The 21,224-nt window shown below is 45.1% G+C and overlaps 1 protein-coding gene across 1 annotated transcript in view; it reads left to right on the forward strand.

The window, feature by feature from the left end:
* The first annotated feature begins 502 nt into the window (after positions 1-502).
* LOC147629042 (uncharacterized) overlaps positions 503-21,224 on the forward strand; it is a 31,009-nt gene continuing 10,287 nt past the window's right edge. The window contains exon 1 of the mRNA XM_086812256.1: positions 503-2,245. Within this exon, the coding sequence (XP_086668382.1) occupies positions 533-2,245 (1,713 nt within the window). The 5' untranslated portion in view covers positions 503-532. The remainder of the gene's footprint in view (positions 2,246-21,224) is intronic.

Genomic DNA, 21,224 nt, shown 5'->3' on the forward strand with positions numbered 1-21,224 from the left:
TGCTTGCATTACTGTGAATTTGTTTTAATGTCACACTTTAGTTATAAATGCTCTAGTTTTGTGTGTGTACACAAATGCTCTTTTCATTTGCTGAATTTTGAATCTATCATCAGTTAAAACAAGGAAGAAAAAATATTTTTTGTTTTGTGGTATTTTCTTGTACAAAAAGGACTATCAACGGTGGGAAATGCCATGGATGTATTTGGAATGCCGATTTCTGCTGATCATGTGCTAGTGCAGTGGTGGAGTTTGAGAGTCCCCAAGTTGTGGGTTCGAATCTCCTCTCCCTAGTGCAAGCGATGGCACTTTAACAAGTGTACAAAATCCCCCCCAAAAAAGATGCCAATTTCTATTTTTTTTTTCTCGTTATGTAACCCCCCGCTTACACACTAGTCCGGGAATAAGACCGCCCATATCTTTTTTTTTTTTTTGGGGTTTATTTGTACCAAAGAGTGTCCTTACGCGGATGAGAGCTGGAAGTAAGACTAGATTACCCGCTTCACCCTCATCATCTTCAACTCACCCCATTTGAATGGAAGTGAGCACGCAGCTGAGAACGGCCATGGAAGCTCAAAGCTTGGTTGCTATGGCGGCCTCGCCCTCCTACTGCTCTCTCGCGCGCGCCCGTCCCTTCCTTCCCTCAACTACGTCCAGAATCACATCCACGTTCTTCATTTCTTCGAAGCCTCGCGGGCGGCCGCCATCCATCTTCTTCAATGCTTCGAAGCCTCGCTGGCGGCGCACGGCGGCCGTGGAGAGCTTCCGCCTGCGGCCCTGCGCTCGCTCTGAGGGGTCCTACGACTCTGGTCCGGAGCCTTACGACAGCGAATCTGAATCGCCCAATCTTGCCGGTCCTGGCGACTCCCGTGACCCTAATTCTGACTATCGCAAACCTTCAGCTTATGACAGTGACTATGACGAACCTCCCTCGGCTCCGGCATATGGCACTCGCTCAAGCTACGAGTCTCGCCCTAATCAGGCTTATGGCAGCCCTAATCAGGGTTATGTATCTGGTTCAAGATCTAATTCAGCTTATGGCCCTGGTTCAAGTCCTAATCCCGCGTATGACACTGGTGCAAGGCCTAACCCGGCTTATGGCACTGGTTCAAGCGGTCCTAATCGGGGTTATGGCACTGGTTCAAGCATCCCTAATCCTACTTATGGAAGTGGTTCTAGTCCTTCCTATGGTAGTGGTTTAAGCAGCCCTAAGTCTGCTTACGGAACGGGACCTAATCCTGCCTATGGTACCGGCTCAAGTACACCCAATCCTTCTTATAGTACTGGCTCATTCACCACCAATCCCGCTTATGGAACTGGCTCAAGCAGCCCTAATCCTGCCTATGGTACGGGTACAAGCACCCCTAATTCTGCTTACGGTACTGGCTCAAGCACACCCAATCCTGCTTATGGTACTGGCTTAAGCACCACCAATCCTGGCTCACGCAGCCCTAATCTTGCCTATGGTACGGGTTCAAGCACCCCTAATCCTGCTTATGGTACTGGCTCAAGCACACCCAATCCTGCATATGGTACTGGCTCAAGCATCCCCAATCCTGCTTATGGAACTGGCTCAAGCACCCCCAATCCCGCTTATGGAACTGGCTCAAGCACCCCCAATCCCGCTTATGGTACTGGCTCAAGCACCCCCAATCCCGCTTATGGAACTGGCTCAAGCACCCCTAATCCTGCCTATGGCACTGGTTCAAGCACCCCTAATCCCACTTATGGAACTGGTTCTAGCAACCCTAATCCTGCTTATGGCACTGGTTCAAGCAGCCCCAATCCTTCTTATAGCACTGCTACGGGCAACCCTAATCCTTCCTATGGAACTGGTTCAAGCAACCCAAATCCTGTGTATGGAAGCCCTACTCCTGTCTACGGTACTATTTCAAGCGGTCCTAATCCTCCTTATGCCACTGGTTCAAGCGGTCCCAGTCCTCCTTATGGCATTGGTTCAAGCAGTCCTAACCCTGCTTTTGGTACTGGTTCCAGTAGCTCTTATCAGGCTTATGGCACTGGTGTAAGCACTGACTCTCGCCCTAATCCGGCCTACGGCACTGGTGTCAGCAATGAGCCTCGACCTAATCAAGCTTTTGGCACTGGTTCATACGGCGATCCCCCTCAATCCTCTCAGGCTTACAATGCTGGTTTTAGCCAGCCACCCCCTAGTCAGGCATATGATGATGGTTATGGTGGAACTCAGGCATATGATAGTCAACCGCAGGGTCAGTTTGAATCACCTGAGGTAAGAGCATGCACTTCTGAAATCCTACCTCATGCAACATTTTATTCTGATAAGGCTTATAATGTCTGCGTTTTTCCTGGCCACTTTATAACTGCGTGCAGTATTCATTTAGCACAACACTGCCCATTTTAAGCTTTGGGTGAACTAATACTTTGTGTGTGTTTTTATGTGTTTTGGAGGGGCGGGGGTGTGTTTCGCTTGAAGGATAGTCCTCTATGCAATAGCATGGTTAGTTTTTCTTAAGAGTAGGGAATGGTCATTGGGTCCCAGTTGGATCTCTATGATTCAGAGAGCAGCAAAGGCCTTGAATAGAAATCATGGAAATGTCTGGCAAGAGTGTATTTCAGCTGAGAATGGAGATTTATCAATTAGTTTGGAACACCGTGCCACAGTTTTAACAGGGTGGGGAATGTACAAGGATTGGTGTGAGAGAAGGTTTTATAGTCTTATAATATTACATGCTACATATACGTTAGCACAGAGGGGTAAGGGTTGAGATTTTTGATGCATACCAACGAAGGTCACCGATTGAAGATTTTGAAGCTTCCACAGACCAGTTTGCAGAAGGGTAGGGCCTTTGCTGTTAATAGTAGAGAATATATGGGTTGCCCCATATTAGAGGCCGCCCGATAGAACATTGCTTTCTAATAGATTCCTTCGCAACTTGTAACATTCTTTGCATAACTTGCAAAAAATTACGCGCTGCATCATGCTGAAGTCCTGAGAATCCTACTGTAACAGGTGATCTAGGCTGAAAACCATACATAAGCATGAAAGGACTAAAACCTGTACTCGTATGCTTAGTATTGTTATATGCAAATTCTAACATAGGAAGATAATCCTTCCATGAACTCTGTCTTTTGGATACATATGTCCGAAGCATATCCTCCAAAATCTGATTCACTCTTTCAGTCTGGCCATCAGATTGAGGATGATCTGAGGAACTCAAATTCAAAGTTGTTTCTAACTTCTGAAAAACAAGTTTCCAAAAAGCACTGACTATGTCTTGCGGTAACCCGTACAGTCTAAACAATTGCTCGATAAACTGCCTTGCTAATTGCGTAGCTGTAATGGTCTTTTGGGTCGGTAAAAATCTAGCCATTTTTGTTAAGCGATCTATCACAACCCAAATAGAATCGTGGCCTTGATGTGTTCTTGGCAATCCGGTAATAAAATCCATGGAAATACTTTTTCATTTATTACCTGGGATTTGCAAAGGATGCAACAACTCAGCCTGTCTAAAGTGTTCAGCTTTATTCGCTTGACAAACTTGACACTTGAGAACATAATCTTCTACATACCCTTTCATCTTTGGCCAATAAAAAGTGTGTTTCACTAACGATAATGTCCTGTGTACCCTAGGGTGTCCAGCAGAAGGGGCATCGTGACACTCCTTGAGAATCTTGGACCGAATGTCCGGGATCTGTGGTACACAAATTTTGTCATTACGGAATAGTAAACCATTCCGAATCATCCACTGGCCTCCTGTAGCTTGAATGGTAGGCTGCTTAGTCATTGAGTCTTGTTCAATCAATGAGCTCCCGTCTTAGATCTTCTGGCAAAATGGACCAAAATAACTATCAATCTTGCAAAGCCCTCTCAATGACTGAAATAAGTCAGTAGAAATCTCGGTAAACGACAAAGTATTCACCTCTCTAATTCGACTAAGCGCATCTGCAACACTATTCATGGATCCTTTTCTATAACGAATCTCAAAATCAAAATCTTGCATTAATTCAGCCCATCGAGCTTTCCTTCCTCTCAAATCGTCCGCATCACACACATACTTGATTGACTGATGATCAGTCAATACCACAAACTTGGAGCCATGTAAATAATGTCTCCAAACCTTGAGAGCGTGAACCACAGCATAAAGCTTCTTCTCAAGGGTTGGCCAACAAGATTGAGTGTCGTCTAGCTTTTTACTTTCAAAAGCAACAGGTCTACCATCTTGAAATAGAGCAGCCCCGATGGCATAGTCATTGGCATGAGTTTCAAGAACATAAGGCGTAATGCTAAGATAGGTGCTTCCTTGACTTTATCTTTCAAAAGTCTGAAGGCCATGTCGAGATCATTATTCCAAGTGATAGGCTGATTTGACTTACGTCTACGACCTTTCAACAAGTCGGTCATCGGTAGTGTGAGCTGAGAGTACTCGCGCACAGATTTCCAAAGAAAAACAACAAAACCGAGAGAAGAACGACCAAGTAAATGATGTCTGTCATGAAAAACTCACATTTACTTAATTTAGCATATAGTCGATTCTATCGTCTTAAAATAGTTAAGACAATCGTGAGGTGTCTAACGTGATCCTCAAGAGTACGACTATATATCAAAATATCATCCAAGAACACAACCACAAATTTCTCCAAAGTTTCATGAAAAAGATCGTTCATCATTTGTCAGAAAGTAGCTGGAGCATTGGTTAACCCAAAAGGTAATACGAGAAACTCGTAATGGCCATACCTAGTCCGAAAGGCAGTTCTTTCGACATGCCTTTTATGAATACGTATCTGGTGATAGCCAGTACGTAAATCTATCTTCGTGAAATATTTCGCTCCTGCTAAGCGATCAATCAGGTCATTTGATCTAGGGAGAGGATAACGGTTCTTAATTGTCAGCTTGTTCAATCTCTTGTAATCTTTACACATTCTCCAGGTGTTGTCCTTCTTTCTCCTACGCAACACAGGTGCACCCCAAGGTGATTTACTTGGACAGATTTGGCCTATCCTCAAATAATCTTCGAGTTGTTTAGCCAATTCATCTTCCTCAACTTGGCTCATCCTGTAAGGTGGAATACTAACAGGGTGAGCACCAGGGACCAGGTCAATACGATGATCTATTGCCCTTTCAGGTGGTAAGCCTGATGGCAGTTCCTTAGGAAATATATCTTGAAATGAATCAAGTATCTTTTGTAATTCTTTGCTTTCAAATACACTTAATTCATTGACATCCATACAAGGTATGAGAAATGAAGAAAGTGGAATCAATACACAATGGAAAGCAGTATACAAAGAAGAATCCATTATATTACCAAAATCAACTGTATTTACAAGGTCTCTGAGAGAGATGTATACAATCACCTAAGATACTATACTGGGTGTTCCTATGTTCAAAAGAAAAAATATGACTAGACCAATCTATCTGGACTTGAAGAGTCTTAAACCACTCAATCCCTAATAACAAGTCTACTTGTTCTAGGTGCATAATATAGCATTCCAGAGTATCTTTGTAGTCGTAAATCCGGATTGGTAGCATCTCCACCTTTCGATCCCATACTTGCCGACCTGCAGGTAGGCGTACCTCATAGGTATATCGCTGGGTGTCGTATCAAGACCCAATTTCTGCACAAGTTTGTAGTTAACAAAGTTGTGTGAGCTGCCAGGGTCTAGAAGAATGTGGATTCTATGGCCATTCACTTCTCCATAAACTTGGAAAAGATCATGCAAGCCAAAAACTTTAGAGTTGAACAGACAATCCTAACATGTACTAGGGCGAGAAAGTACAGTAACTGACGTACCTGTCGAAGACAACTGGTTAGCTGCCTTTGGCTTGGATCCTACGTTGGTCTTTGCACCCTTTTGCTTCGGGCACTCGTTACGCATGTGTCCTTTTTCTTCGTAGATGAAACAACGTCCCTCCTTCTTGAGCTTCAAAGCTTTAAGGAGACGTTTCTTCTTCGCTGGTGTCGAAGTTGAATTCTTTGAAGGTTGGTCCGAAGACTTTCCTTTAGTCATGCTAGCCATTGGTGCGGAGAACTTCCTTTTGTGCTTGTTCCCCTACTCGGTAATGGGTTTAGACTTGGAAGAGACCATTGTATCGTCATAGATACGAGCGGAATGAATGGTCTCGTCCAAGGTTTTGCATTTGTTATTTTTAACGTGTAAACGGTATGAGTCGGATAAACCGGCTATGAAGAACCCCAAAAGAGTTGTAGGATCCATTTTTGTAGCTTTCATTTGCAAGTCCTTAAATTTTTGGAGGTATACCTCATAAGTGAGATTCTGCGAGGTCATGGTCAAAGTACTAAACCGGGCAACAACATCATAGTCATCCTCTTTCTTGAGGAATTCTCTCTTGAAGACGTCTTCGAACTGAGCCCCAAGTCATTGGTTTAGGGTTGAGTTTCTTTCACCAAAGTAAAGCTTTGCCTGAGAGGAAACCTGCTGCTAATTGGATCTTTTTCCCATCGTCATATGGATGGAACTGAAAATGGACTTGCCACTTATGTAGCCAAGTGTCCACTATCTCCTTGGTACGCTGCTTTTGCTCGCCCCCGAACTGTTCCGGAGTAATGTTGGGGCCTAAAGTAGATGCCAAAGTATCCATAGCCGAAAGAGTAGATAGGGTAGTGGTCAACAAAGAGATGGAGTTTTGCAAAGCTTGCATCTGCGCGGCGATTTGTGCTTGACGTTCCGAGGAAGAAGCTTCTAGAGTAACTTTGTGACATGTAAGGGTCTTCGACCGTAGTAATCACAACCTTAGTCTAACTAAACTGCACTTAATGATGTTTAAGAGATAGACAAATATGTGTCAATGCAATGCAGCTATATTAGATGATGAATGCGGTTACAATGAGATCCAAATGGATCTATACTGCTGAATATGCTGCCTATATGCTGAATATTCTGATATGCTGAATGAACTGCTGTCCCATTGTCTTTCCCTTGTCTCCTGGGAAGGAAACGCTGAAGGGATGGCTTTGGGACTGAAGCAATGCTGATGTGATGCTGAAACGCAGATGTACTCCTGTTACCTGGGAAGGAAACGCTGAGGAGAATAGATGCGTTTGCTGCAGATGATGTACTGAATGCTGATGATGATGCGTTGCTGAATATGCTGCTCCCAAGGCTTCCTGGTAACGCTAGAGAACACTGGGCTGAATGCTTTACTGGATGCGATGCTGGACTGTATGCAGTGGAGGGCTGAAACGCTGATGTCAGATGCCCCTAGATCCACTCAAGCGCTGAAGATATTCAGATACCCTATGCTGAATGCTGCGTTGCTTTATATAGGCGGGTACTGAATGAGGTCGGCCAGCATTAATGCAGTCGGCGAGCTGCTGAATGTCCACGATTGGCCATAAATGCCATAAATGCCATAAATGCCAGTCGGCTGGTCATAAATGATGTTGTCGTGCTGATTTTGGTGATAAAACACCCTCATATATGCCTGAATAAATCATGATTAAATGCCTGATGATGTCTATGATGCTAAAATGATGCCATGTCACTGTACACATGAATGGTGTGCACGTGACGGGCATCGTGGAGAAGAGCAGAATGCTTTTCCCGAGTAACACAGAGACGGTTCTTGTAGAACAACCAACCGTTCTGTACTGAATAGTGGCCAGGCTCAGAAGTGAGGGCCAAACTATACTGAGTACCAAACTCAGGGGAGTCGACATATTGGTCTTTCATACTATCCAAGTCCTTCCCCGTGATTTCGAGAATGGTAGCTTCTTGGACTGCCTGGATGCTGGACTTCCGACTGAGAGCATCTGCTACTGGGTTATGCTTACTAGGGATGTATTCAATCATACCTCCAAACTGTTGGAAGATTTGACTCCACCTGGCCTATCGATCACTCCACTGGGCACTTGGCATAGTCTGAAGCCACTTAAGTGCTTGGTGGTCTGTTTTCACTGTGAAAGCCTGTCCATAAAGAAAAGGCTTCCAATGTTTGAGCGCTGTGATCACACCCAAAAGCTCTTTGTCATATACCGAATAATTCTTTTCGGCGACATCCAACTTTCTGCTGTAATATGCCACGGGTCTATTGTCCTGCTGGAGGACTGCACATATTTTACATTGCTGGCATCGGTGATGACCTCGAAAGGTTCGTCCCATGATGCTAACTTTAATACAGGTGCTTCTGAGGCAGCTTTCTGGAGTGCACGAAATGCATCAAGTGCCTTACCTGTAACTGAGACTTTTTGCTTGCGAGTCTTCACCCCCTTGAGCAAGTCGGTAAGAGGTGGTGCAAGGTTGGAAAACTGATGGACATGTGTGCTATAGGCCTGACAAAGACCTACGAATGAATGGATTTCTTGGGCGGTCTTAGTATAAACTGTCGGCCCTGGGCAAAGCCATAAGCTCGGATGAGGCTCTTCTGAGCAGCATCGCTCTCACCCTCCTGCTTAGCATCAAATACCACGGATGGCATAGGATGCATGGAAGGTAAAAGTTGAACTGCATTTGAGGTAGTAGGCGGGGCTGGAGGAGCTGGGGAGGCTGTGGCAACTGTGGCAGAAGGAGCTTTGGCAGCTTGTGCCGCTTGCCATTTGTGGCAATCCTTCTTACCATGCCCTATAATATGACAGAAAAAACATCTATTTTGTGACTGGTACTTCTTTTGCTCCTCTGGAGGAAGATAATCTCCAGTAATGCCTGCTTTAGCCTTTTCATCAGGGGTTTTCTTACGTTCTTTATCCTTTTTACCCCCTGAAGTGGAGCTATTACTGTTGTCCTTCTTAGCATCTTTAGAAGATGCGTTACCTTTCCCTGTCTGTGCAGCTGATTGCTGCTGTTGGGGTTTGGTACTGGACTGAGATGCCTGCTTGGGCTTGCCCCCGTTGAGCTTCATTTCTTCATTCTGAGCGAGAGTCAGAGCCCAGTCATATGTACTTGGTTCAAAGTTACGAATTGTGAACCGAATGTTGGAGTCCAATCCACGAATGAATTGCTCCATCTTGGCCTGCTGAGATAACCCTAACTGCTGTGCTAAAGTAATAACCTTATCGGAAAACTGAAGCACTGGGGATCCATTCTGTCTGAGTCCATAGAACTCGTCTTTCAGACCAGTCATGTACTGGGGCGGGAGAAATCTGGTCTTCAGGTCATGGACAAAGATGTCCCAGTCAAAGGCTGTGACACCTGTGGCCTGGTCAGTATGAATACTAGACCAATGCTGCCACCACGTGACTGCCTCACCAGTGAGATGGGGAGCCGCTAAGTGGACTTTGTCTTGTGGGTCTGTGATCCTAGCTAATGGAAAATGAGCATTAAACTGATGAACAAATTGATTAACTGAAGAATGATCACACTTACCATCATACTTACTGAAATTTGGTTGACTGCGAATGATGGTGGTTGATGCTGCTCTGCGAGCTGCTGGCTGGTGACACCTATGATTGGGGAGATTGAGGAGAGCTGCTGATACCTCAAGTGTATGACCTCCTTTTCCCGTTGGTGTTCGAGTAACATACGTTCTCGATCAAGCTCACGTTGGTGTTCCCGAGCGGGGAGGTGAGCCTGATGTCGGTCTTCGTCGATCCTGCGTTGGGCTTCCTCATAGTCCCGTCTTTCTTCTTTTTCTCTTCTCCTTCGGGCCTCGTCCTCTCTCCTTTGTTGTTCCATCTGAAAGAAGAGGGAGATGTAGTCGGGTGCTGCTAGAGGTGTAGAAGGACGTGCTGCTGCTGCCTCCAAGAGTTGGAGACGCTCCATGAGTAGTTGGTTCTGAGCTCTAAGAAGAGCTATGGTGTCTGCTGTAGGCGGAAGAACAAGGTCTCCTTCGGGGGAGACGTCTTCCGGCTGATGAGTACTCTCTCCTGTAGACGTGATGCTGAAGTCGGTGGTCGTGCCGGAACGCAATCTAACCATCCGAGGATGCCCCCACGCTAGGATACGGTGTGTGTGGACTATCTGAATCTGATACCAATGTGATATGCAACGGGTCTTCGACCGTAGTAATCACAACCTTAGTCTAACTAAACTGCACTTAATGATGTTTAAGAGATAGACAAATATGTGTCAATGCAATGCAGCTATATTAGATGATGAATGCGGTTACAATGAGATCCAAATGGGTCTATACTGTTGAATATGCTGCCTATATGCTGAATATTCTGATATGCTGAATGAACTGCTGTCCCACTGTCTTTCCCTTGTCTCCTGGGAAGGAAACGCTGAAGGGATGGCTTTGGGACTGAAGCAATGCTGATGTGATGCTGAAACGCAGATGTACTCCTGTTACCTGGGAAGGAAACGCTGACGAGAATAGATGCGTTTGCTGTAGATGATGTACGGAATGCTGATGATGATGCGTTGCTGAATATGCTGCTCCCAAGGCTTTCTGGTGGAGAAACGCTGGAGAACACTGGGCTGAATGCTTTACTGGATGCGATGCTGGACTGTATGCAGTGGAGGGCTGAAACGCTGATGTCAGATGTCCCTAGATCCACTCACGCGCTGAAGATATTCAGATACCCTATGCTGAATGCTGCGTTGCTTTATATAGGCGGGTACTGAATCAGGTCGGCCAGCATTAATGCAGTCGGCCAGCTGCTGAATGTCCACGACTAGCCATAAATGCCATAAATGCCAGTCGGCTGGTCATAAATGATGTCGTCGTGCTGATTTTGGTGATAAAACACCCTCATATATGCCTGAATAAATCATGATTAAATGCATGATGATGTCTATGATGCTAAAATGATGCCATGTCACTGTACACCTGAATGGTGTGCACGTGACAAACTTTAAATTCTTGGAAATTTGATTTTGACACATAATCGTCGAAAAGATCGGCATCGGTGTCTTACGTAGCCGGCAGGCCTTCACGTTCGGAAAGGGGCTCCAACTCGGATTCTTGGGTCGATATCTTGAAGAGGGCAAGGTGAGAGAAAAATTAATCTTGCACAATAAGAGTGCTAGGGAACTCGAGAGCTTGAGAGCTTGAAGACTTGAGAGATGTGTGGCAAGAAGTCCACTTAAGGAGAATATATAGGTTTCCCCAAAAGCTATCTTTAGCTTTTGCTTGTGTTTTTTTTTTGGGCAATATATATATATATATATATATATATATTCTGTTTTCTTAAAAAAAAAACACCTATAAAGCATAAAGTGGGTTTTTAAACCCTTTACTACGGTTTAGTAAAAAATAAACGAAAGCAAAGTAGCGTATTTTTTTTTCCTTAAAAAAAACAAAATCTGCCTGTGCCTGCTTTTCAAGTTTTCTGCTGTGCCCGCGTGTCTGCCACCCGTGTGCTGCGTGTCTGCTTGCGTGTACGAGCCCGGCTGCAAACGTGTACTACACGTACACGCCTGCGCGCACGGTCTGGAGCGCCGCCTGAGTCGCCTGAGTGCTCATACGCGCCTCCCTACGCGTGTTTCCGGCTGCTACCTTGTGGTGCTGCCTGCGCACCAGCTTGGCCCGATTGCCCGTGTGCGCTTGTGCGTATAACTGGCTGCCTGCACAACATAGGAGCGCTTGTGCCTGCCTGCGCACGAGCACTTACCTGCGCCTGCACACGTACCTGGCCCGCCTGCGACTGCAGATGAGCACCCGCCCTAGCTGTGCATAGAAGCGCTGCACCACAACAGTTGGCGACCTCTCTCTCTCTCTCTCTCTCTCTCTCTCTAAAACCGGTCTATGGACACATAAAGCGGTAATTCATTCACAAATAACCTGGACTTACTGAGACACACATTCACAGAATCCTCGCTCCCTCGCTCAACAACACATTGGCCCCGAAGTCCGGCGCCCCTTGCGGTATTTCTTTATTGTTAAAAGGTTGGAAATTACAAAGCACAAGTGCAACAAAGCACTCTACTTACATCAGCTGAATTTTACAAATTTTAGAAGAAATTTGCCATTTATGCTGCACTAAAACTGTTCCATAACATCTCAGAATGAATCCCAACTGACAGGCTCACTTCCATAGGCATCAAGCTACCCAATAGAGTACAAAACATCACAATTCAGCTTGCTGTAATTTTCTGCACAGACCTGTTTTCAGCTCTGTTTTCAACCCAAAATAACCCTTGTATTGTCCTGGAGGACTTTAGCAAAGTCCTATTGCATTTTGGCATCAACCGGGCAACATAACAGCCCAAAAACAGCACCTAAACAGTGCTGAAACAGCATTGTTTTAAAGAGGTTATTACCCTCTTTTGTCCCTGCTTTGGTGTAGGAACCAACTACACCTGTTCCTGTTCAAGGAGGCAACTAGCCTTTGCATTTAAGCATGAAATTCACACAATTGTACCTGATTTTATCTGATGAGAGCATTTCCATAGTCTGCAAGAGAGAGAAAGAGAGAGAGAGGCTGTGGGGAGCAAGCTCAACCCTCAATTCCTGAGTTGTAGGGCAAGGGAATGCACCACGAATGCTGGTTTTCCTGCAACAAAACCACACGATGGCTGCAAATGAGCCTCCTCTTCCCAAATTCCCACGCTTCCCTCTTCTCTATGAGGAAAATGCACCAAAATTTGACACTTGGCACATTTTTAAGCCTTTTCCACATGCAATCTTCCAGGCTAAAAATCTCCTGACTGGTTCACATTCTCACAACAGTCCTTTGTCAGCTTTTGGTCCCCTTGACATTCCGCACAAACTGACGCGAACACTTTTCAATTCCGACACTGCCAAAAATAGCAGTTCCCTAAATTTTAGGGATGATGTCATCTGCATTCTTTTTGGTCTCCTGACCATCTTTGACCACTATGGTCACTTCAGAATTTGCTTAGAATTCAAGATACATTCACATTTCGGTGGCGGCCACTTACTAGTGTAAACTGGCCTATACCCTCATTCAGTGGCCATGTCCTAGACACTGTCCTTCATCTTTCAGTGCCCATGTCCTGGACACTGTCATTCATCTTTCAGTGCCCATGTCCTGGACACTGTCATTCATCTTTCAGTGCAGTTCTCAGGCTTAGCCAACCACTGGTCCAAAGTCCCACTGGCTGACCCATTCTGACATTGCAATGGCCCAAGCCCTTCCAAGAGATACCGGGGGAAAGCAACAGCAACCAAAGAGAAAGAAAAGAAAAATATATACTTATAAAGAAATGTAAATAAGGAAAACAACTGCAAAAAGTTTCACCTCCTGGTGACATACCCCCCTCTTGAAAGAAGCAAGCGACCTCGATTGCAAGTCCACATGCAAACGGATGACACAGGACGATCACCAGATTCCCCAGGTGATTAGTGTCATCGCATGTATCTCCTGCCAACGGATGACACGGGGCGATGATAAGAATTCCCCACTACCATTTGTGCCATCGCAGGTTCAAGCTTTTCAAATACATGTTTCCGGATGCAACACAGGGCGATAGCATATATGTTGTACTATTAGTGTCACAACATGTAAATCATTCATTTGAAGCGTAACAGATACAACTTCAAAGCACTGAAAGTTCATTCATTGATTAAGTCATTGACAACAAATGTCAAAACTGTACATTGCCAAACATATAATACAAATGTACAGGTCATTCAGAATTCAGCTTCAAAAAGCATATTAAACCATTGCAGGTTCTAACAGGAAGGCTTCCTTGTAAAGTTGCATCAACTGAGGTGAATCAGCCAGTTCAACCTCATCCATCCATTTAGCATCCATTGGTGAATAATTTCTGAATTTCACCAAGTACCTTCTTGCAACTTGTCCTTTCACTTTTCTGTCTTTATGGGCCAGATTCTGCTCAGGAACCAGAATTTCATCCAATTCCTCCACTTCAGGCTGTTCCTCTGGCACCATATCTTCTGACACATTGCCAATAAAAGGCCTCAAAAGGCTCACATGAAATGCATTATGTATCTTCCAGGTTTCTGGCAATTTCAGCCTGTATGCCACATCACTTATCTTCTCTGAGACTTGGAAAGGACCATAATATCGCATACTCAGCTTAGGAAACAGACGTTCCTTGCCCTTTCTTTTTCTCAGTCGTGCCTTTTCAAAGCGCAATAAGACCCAGTCATTCTTTTTAAACAAGAGCTCTCGACGATGCATGTCAGCAGCTCTTTTCTGCTTAGCTTGTGACTTTTCCAAGGCATATTTGACCTTCTTATACGCTTCTTGCCATCCCTCAATATACCGATCTGCTTCAAATATCTTATCCTTTGTCTGCAGAATGGGAGGTACTTTCTTGCCACCTTCAACAATTTCAAAAGGCGCCTTGCCAGTAGAGGAATGCACTGTATTGTTGTAAGCATACTCTACTAATGGCAAATAATGCTCCCAAGTTGCCTTATGTTCTGAGACATAACATTTCAGCAGATCCAAGACAGTAGAGTTAGCCTCTTCAGACTGCCCATCAGTTTGAGGATGAAAAGAAGATGAGAATTTCAAGGTCGTGCCCATATTCTCAAACAATGCTTTCCAAAACAAGCTAGTCATCCTTGGGTCTCTATCACTGACAATAGACTGTGGCATACCATGGTATTTAAAGATATTCTGCATGAAAACCTTTACCATGTGCTCGGGCTTTATCTTCTTTCTAACAGGAATGAAGTGTGCCTGCTTACTGAATCTACATATTATAGTCCAGATTCCATCATTCCCTGTCGTTGTCCTTGGAAGATCAAAAATGAAGTCCATGGCAATACTTTCCCATGGTCTCTCTGGAATAGGCAGTGGTTGCAATAACCCAGGTGCCTTCTGTCTATCAAACTTGACCTTCTGACATACTAGGCAAGATCTGACATAAGCATCAAGATCACGTCTCATGGCTGGCCAATAAAAGAAAGTCTCAACCGCTTTCACTGTAGCATCAATGCCTCGATGTCCAGCATATGGTGGAGCATGACTTTCTAGCATTACCTTCGGCCTTAACTCCTTAGTGACACATAGCTTTCCATGCATCATGAGAAAGCCGTCTTTCAGAACATAGTGATCATGATGTTGATTATTCATTAGCTGCTCATAGATTCTGGAAAAATCTTCATCACTGGCATACTGCTCTTTCATATCATCCAATTCCTGGTGATAAGAAATAGAAACAGCTGACACTTGTGGTTTGCGAGACAATGCATCTGCAACCACATTTTTCTTGCCTTCCACATGCACTATCTGAAAATGAAACATTGACAGAAAATTTGCCCAGCGCATGTGTTTCTCTGACAATTTTGCCTGTGTGAGAAAGTATCTGAGCGTCTGATGATCCGTTTGCACAACAAAATCAGCACCAAGCAAATAGTGTTTCCAACTAGTAAGTGCATGGATCACAGCTAGCAGCTCTTTCTCATAAATCTGATAGTTCTTCTCAGTGTCAGAGAGTATTCTACTCTCATATGCCACGACTCGGCCATTCTGCATCAAAACAGCACCAATGCTGTTCCCACATGCATCACACTGCACAACAAATGACTTAGACAAATCTGGCAATGTCAACACAGGGTCTGTAGTCATTTTCTGTTTCAGGCATCTAAATGCTGATTTCTCTTTATCTGTCCATTGCCATTTAATGGCCTTCTTTTCAAGCGCATGTAACGGTGAAGCAATCTCTGCAAAATGCCTTACAAATCTGCGGTAGTAAGAGCATAGGCCAAGAAAACTGCGAACATCATGCATAGTCTGTAAATCTGGCCATGAAACGATTGCTTCAATCTTAGCAGGATCCATTGTGACACCATCCTTTGATACAATGTGCCCAAGGAAGTGAATTTCTTTCAGAAAGAATTCACTCTTCTTGCCATTAATGAGCAATCTGTTGTGTTTCAGCTCATTAAAGACTGCTGTCAGATGGTCTCTGTGCTCCTCTTCACTCTTGGAATAGACTATCATGTCATCAAAGAATGTGCCCACAAAGCTTCTGTAAGGACGGAAAATTCTGTCCATCATTCTGTTAAATGTGGCAGGAGCATTTGTCAATCCAAAGGGCATGACTAAGAACTCATAGAGACCAAATGTAGTGCGAAATGCGGTCTTGTGCACATCCTCGGGTTTGATTCTAATCTGATGGTACCCACTCTTCAAATCTATCCTGCTAAACATTTCTGCTCCTTGCAAACGGTCAAGAATATCATCTATGCGCGGAATCGGAAATCTATTCTTGATCGTGTTCTTGTTCAAGGCTCTGTAGTCAATACACATTCGCCATGAACCGTCTTTCTTCTGTACTAGTAACACAGGTGAACAAAACGGGGAACTACTGGGCTGAATTAGTCTCTTCTCTAACAGCTCGTTAACCTGTGTCATAATCTCTTTCTGCTGGGCTGCGCTAACCCTGTACGGTGGCCTATTGGGCGGACTAGACCCTGGAATAAGATGTATAGCATGATCCTCTGGCCTCTCAGGGGGTAACTCTCTTGGTAAAGATTCTGAAAAACAATCTTTGAACATATCCAAGAAAGCTTTTCTATCTTCGTCTAGTGTAGACAAATCAGTTTCAACTTCATTCACTTGCTTTGCAAAAACCAAGTACGCAGAAAGATGATTTTTCATTACTGAAGTTATAGCAGAAGCAGAAATAACTGGGACAGACTCTCCTTTCAGCTTCACATCCAAAACATGAGTCTTGTCCCTATGTACAATTGTGATTTTCCTGTTGAAAGCATCCAACACTGCATGTTTCCTATGACACCATGGAATTCCCAACAAGACATCACATCCTTCCAAGGGCATGATAAGAAACTCCTCTGTGTCCACATAACTCTGTATATGCATACGAAGTTTGCCAAGTATAGGAGTGACAGGAACTGAATGCCCAGGGCATGCCAAATCAGCCTGTCCAACTGGTCCCATCTCTTCAGCACGAATCTCCAACTTGGCTGCCAATGCCGGTGAAATAAAGTTGGCTCGAGCACCAGGGTCAAAGAAAATCAGCACTGTAGCATCTCTGATTTTACCCCATGCTCTGCACAATTCTGTAGCATTATCACATGGCTGGTCACCAACCATGTCAGGTACCAATCCTGCACTCGGCATTGTCTTCTTCTTGAGTGGCCCTTCTTTATCCTCGGCATCTTTTGGTGGCTGTTGTGGACATTTTGCAGCCATATGCCCTTTCTGTTCACAGATGAAACATTTCCTAGCTTGCATCAATGCCTTTCTCTCTTCAAATGACTTGCCATAGAATGGCCTCTTCTGTCCTTTGCCTTGACCAACACTTTCTGAGGTTGTGACGGCCAAGTCTTCTTCTCAAATGGCTTCTTTCTATAGAATGGTCTAGGTGGGAAATCCCTCTTCATAAGTGGTTCCTGTTTGCCCTGAGGTTCCTTGTTTACTGTGCTCTTAAAGCCACGTGAACCTCCCTGTAACAATGCATTAGCCATATTTGCATTCTCAATGAGCTGAGTCATATTAGAAACATTGGTCTTAATGCAATAATCCCTGATTTCTTTGGGCAAACCACAGCAATACTTTTCTATTTGCTCTGACAATGGCACTGTCCTGTAAGAAGTTACTGGCAAGAGTGCATCCCAAAACTTCTTATTATACTCTTCCAAATTTACACAGTTGGCTGCATCAAGTTTGTGCCATGCTGTCATAACATCCACTTCAAAAGTATTTGTAAGCCAGGCAAAAGAGAACTGCTGCTTAAACTGAACCCATGTAGCAGGTGCTTGTCCTTGCATCAACAATGAGGTCCACCACTGTAATGCATTACCTTTCAAGAAAGTAGCAGCCTTCCGCACCTTAGAAGACTCCGTAAAGTTACCCCTAGTGTATGCTGCATCAAACCGCTGAATGAAAGTCAGCGCTTTCAATTTGTCCTGCATCCCACTGAAAGTCTCAAACTTTACTGCTTGACCTCCTTCTTTGTAATCCTTTTGCACCTTTTCTGCATCAGTCCTTACTGCTCTTTGTCCACTAGGTTGAGAAAATTCAGCCACACTGACAGGTGCTGCGGGCCCCAAAGCTGGACTAAAATAAGTTTGAAATCCGGGCTGCACACCTATATTGGCATAAAGAGGGTTCACAGCTTCCATAGGCATCATACCTGGTGACCCTCTTGACATCAATCCTGGCAAAACTGTGGGTGGTCTAGCCATGGCCTGGAAAACAGATCCACCACCAAAATAGCCAGGCTGGGAAGCAAGGAATGGAGGAATGGTCGGCATGACCCTTTGCACATTACTTTCCTGGCCATTAAATGCATGTACCTGTGCCTGTGTAACATGCTGCACTGGATCAGCTGCCACTGCTGGTATCTGCTCTACATGCTGTGGCATCCTTGGCATTTGTTCCTGTGCCCTCTCAACTGCATGCTGAGATGATTCAGCCTGGGAATCCCCTGTCCTTGACTGCAAATACCTCTTCATCCTGGGATTCTTCACCTACTGTTCAAAGGTACCAACCATGCTCAGGAGCTGCGCATGAAATAAATCCTCTTGTTCCTGTTCTTCCTCTATCAAGGCTGGCTGTACTACTGGCTCCATCCGAGCAGAGGCTGACACCTGGGCACCTGTCACCTCTATATGCTGTCTGCGAGTAGAAGAGGAACTCTCTTCGCAGGAAGCTTGCCTTTTCCTTTGTCTGTCATACTGTCAACTGAAAGTTTAAGGGAACCTGTATCCAAAGAAAGAGACCGTACTCTTTCTCACCTGTAATCAGCTGTACCTCTCTGTGTGTGTCTCTTGTTCACCCAATCCAATCCGTGTCCAGGCTCTTGCAGAAAAGAGGACCCTGTCCCGGCAACGGAACCATAAAACCGGTCTATGGAAACATAAAGCGGTAATTCATTCACAAATAACCTGGACTTACTGAGACACACATTCACAGAATCCTCGCTCCCTCGCTCAACAACACATTGGCCCTGAAGTTCCTTGCGGTATTTCTTTATTGTTAAAAGGTTGGAAATTACAAAGCACAAGTGCAACAAAGCACTCTACTTACATCAGCTGAATTTTACAAATTTTAGAAGAAATTTGCCAGCATAACTGCACTAAAACTGTTCCATAACATCTCAGAATGAATCCCAACTGACAGGCTCACTTCCATAGGCATCAAGCTACCCAATAGAGTACAAAACATCACAATTCAGCTTGCTGTAATTTTCTGCACAGACCTGTTTTCAGCTCTTTTTTCAACCCAAAATAACCCTTGTATTGTCCTGGAGGACTTTAGCAAAGTCCTACTGCATTTTGGCATCAACCGGGCAACATAACAGCCCAAAAACAGCACCTAAACAGTGCTGAAACAGCATTGTTTTAAAGAGGTTATTACCCTCTTCTGTCCTTGCTTTGGTGTAGGAACCAACTACACCTGTTCCTGTTCAAGGAGGCAACTAGCCTTTGCATTTAAGCATGAATTCACACAATTGTACCTGATTTTATCTGATGAGAGCATTTCCATAGTCTGCAAGAGAGAGAAAGAGAGAGAGAGGCTGTGGGGAGCAAGCTCAACCCTCAATTCTTGAGTTGTAGGGCAAGGGAATGCACCACGAATGCTGGTTTTCCTGCAACAAAACCACACGATGGTTGCAAATGAGCCTCCTCTTCCCAAATTCCCACGCTTCCCTCTTCTCTATGAGGAAAATGCACCAAAATTTGACACTTGGCACATTTTTAAGCCTTTTCCACATGCAATCTTCCAGGCTAAAAATCTCCTGACTGGTTCACATTCTCACAACAGTCCTTTGTCAGCTTTTGGTCCCCTTGACATTCCGCACAAACTGACGCGAACACTTTTCAATTCCGACACTGCCAAAAATAGCAGTTCCCTAAATTTTAGGGATGATGTCATTTGCATTCCTTTTGGTCTCCTGACCATCTTTGACCACTATGGTCACTTCAAAATTTGCTTAGAATTCAAGATACATTCACATTTCGGTGGCGGCCACTTACTAGTGTAAACTGGCCTATACCCTCATTCAGTGGCCATGTCCTAGACACTGTCCTTCATCTTTCAGTGCCCATGTCCTGGACACTGTCATTCATCTTTCAGTGCAGTTCTCAGGCTTAGCCAACCACTGGTCCAAAGTCCCACTGGCTGACCCATTCTGACATTGCAATGGCCCAAGCCCTTCCAAGAGATACCGGGTGAAAAAAGGAAGTAGAGGAAGGGGAGTTACTGTCAACCCGAAAGGACCGGGAGGCCCAGACGCAGATGTGGGATCGCGTCAACGCCAGGGTCCGTTCGTTTATTTTCCTCAACTGCACACCGCAGGTAATCAATCATGTCAAGCACATGACGCTGGCCAGAGGTATATGGCAGCATTTGGCCTCACTTTATAACAGGGTATCGCCCATGAAGAGGATTTCCTTGGAAGTACAGATGCGGGTTATGAGCCCTGCAAAGTCGTCGACGATGCGGGAGCATATTAACAAGCTACAGGCTCTTCAGCAGGAGGTTCTTCAGGCTGGGAAGGAGATATCGTCAGAGGACATGGCCATCACGTTGCTGTCACATTTGCCCTCTTCGTACTCAGCATTTTACTCCTCTTTGATTACCAGTGGCAGGCTCAGCACCATCACGTGGGAGGAGCTTGTGCCCATGGTCCTGGACCAGGAGGAACGATTCACGAACCCTCCTCAGGGTGGAGGTTCGGAGGCCTTTACTGGCCAACGGTCGAAAGGCTGTAATTCGAGCAAAGGGAAGGCTTCATCGGAGAAGTCTTCTGAGAAGAAGTCCGACGCTGACCGCGAGAAGCTGAAGGCAGAGAGGACCTGTAATGATTGTGGCGAGAAAGGCCACTACTGGAGGCAGTGTCCCAAGCGGAAGACCGAGAAGGGTGAAGACTCCTCAGCAATCACGAAGACTCCGGCTTTTGTGCACCTGGAGGTGATGGACACCGATGCTTCATTTTCTTCAGGCAGGGAGGAGATTGGAGGACTCTCCGCAACGGATACTCGGGAGTGGATTCTCGATAGTGGTGCTTCCAGGCACATGACTCCTTCCCGTTCCGGTTTACAGGATCTCTGCAGGCTTTCTGGTCATATTCTTACTGGGGATACGTCCACTATCCTAGTTCACAGTGAGGGCAGGATGGAGATAGTTCCCGATGGTAGAGGGGGGAAGCATTCCTCCCAGGTGTTGTATGTTCCGGCACTTGGTTTTCATCTGTTGTCAGTGCATCAGGTTTGCAAGACTGGCGTACGGGTGGAGTTTGATGAGCATTTTGTTGCTCTCCGGGACAAAGCAACAGGCCAAGTGGTTTGGGAAGGTGGAGTGGAGAATGGAGTCTACAGGCTTTCAGCACTCTCTCTCCCAGGTCCTCAGGATTGTGATGAGTGGCAGTCTGGTAATGGCTACTCAAGTGTGGATACGCTGCAGGTACAGGCTTTCCGGGACCAGGTGGTGGATAGCTTGCCA

This window comes from Cibotium barometz, chromosome 18, assembly GCF_041138505.1.
Source record: "Cibotium barometz isolate CiBa-2024 chromosome 18, ASM4113850v1, whole genome shotgun sequence".
In the NCBI taxonomy this organism is placed as follows: Eukaryota; Viridiplantae; Streptophyta; class Polypodiopsida; order Cyatheales; family Cibotiaceae; genus Cibotium; species Cibotium barometz.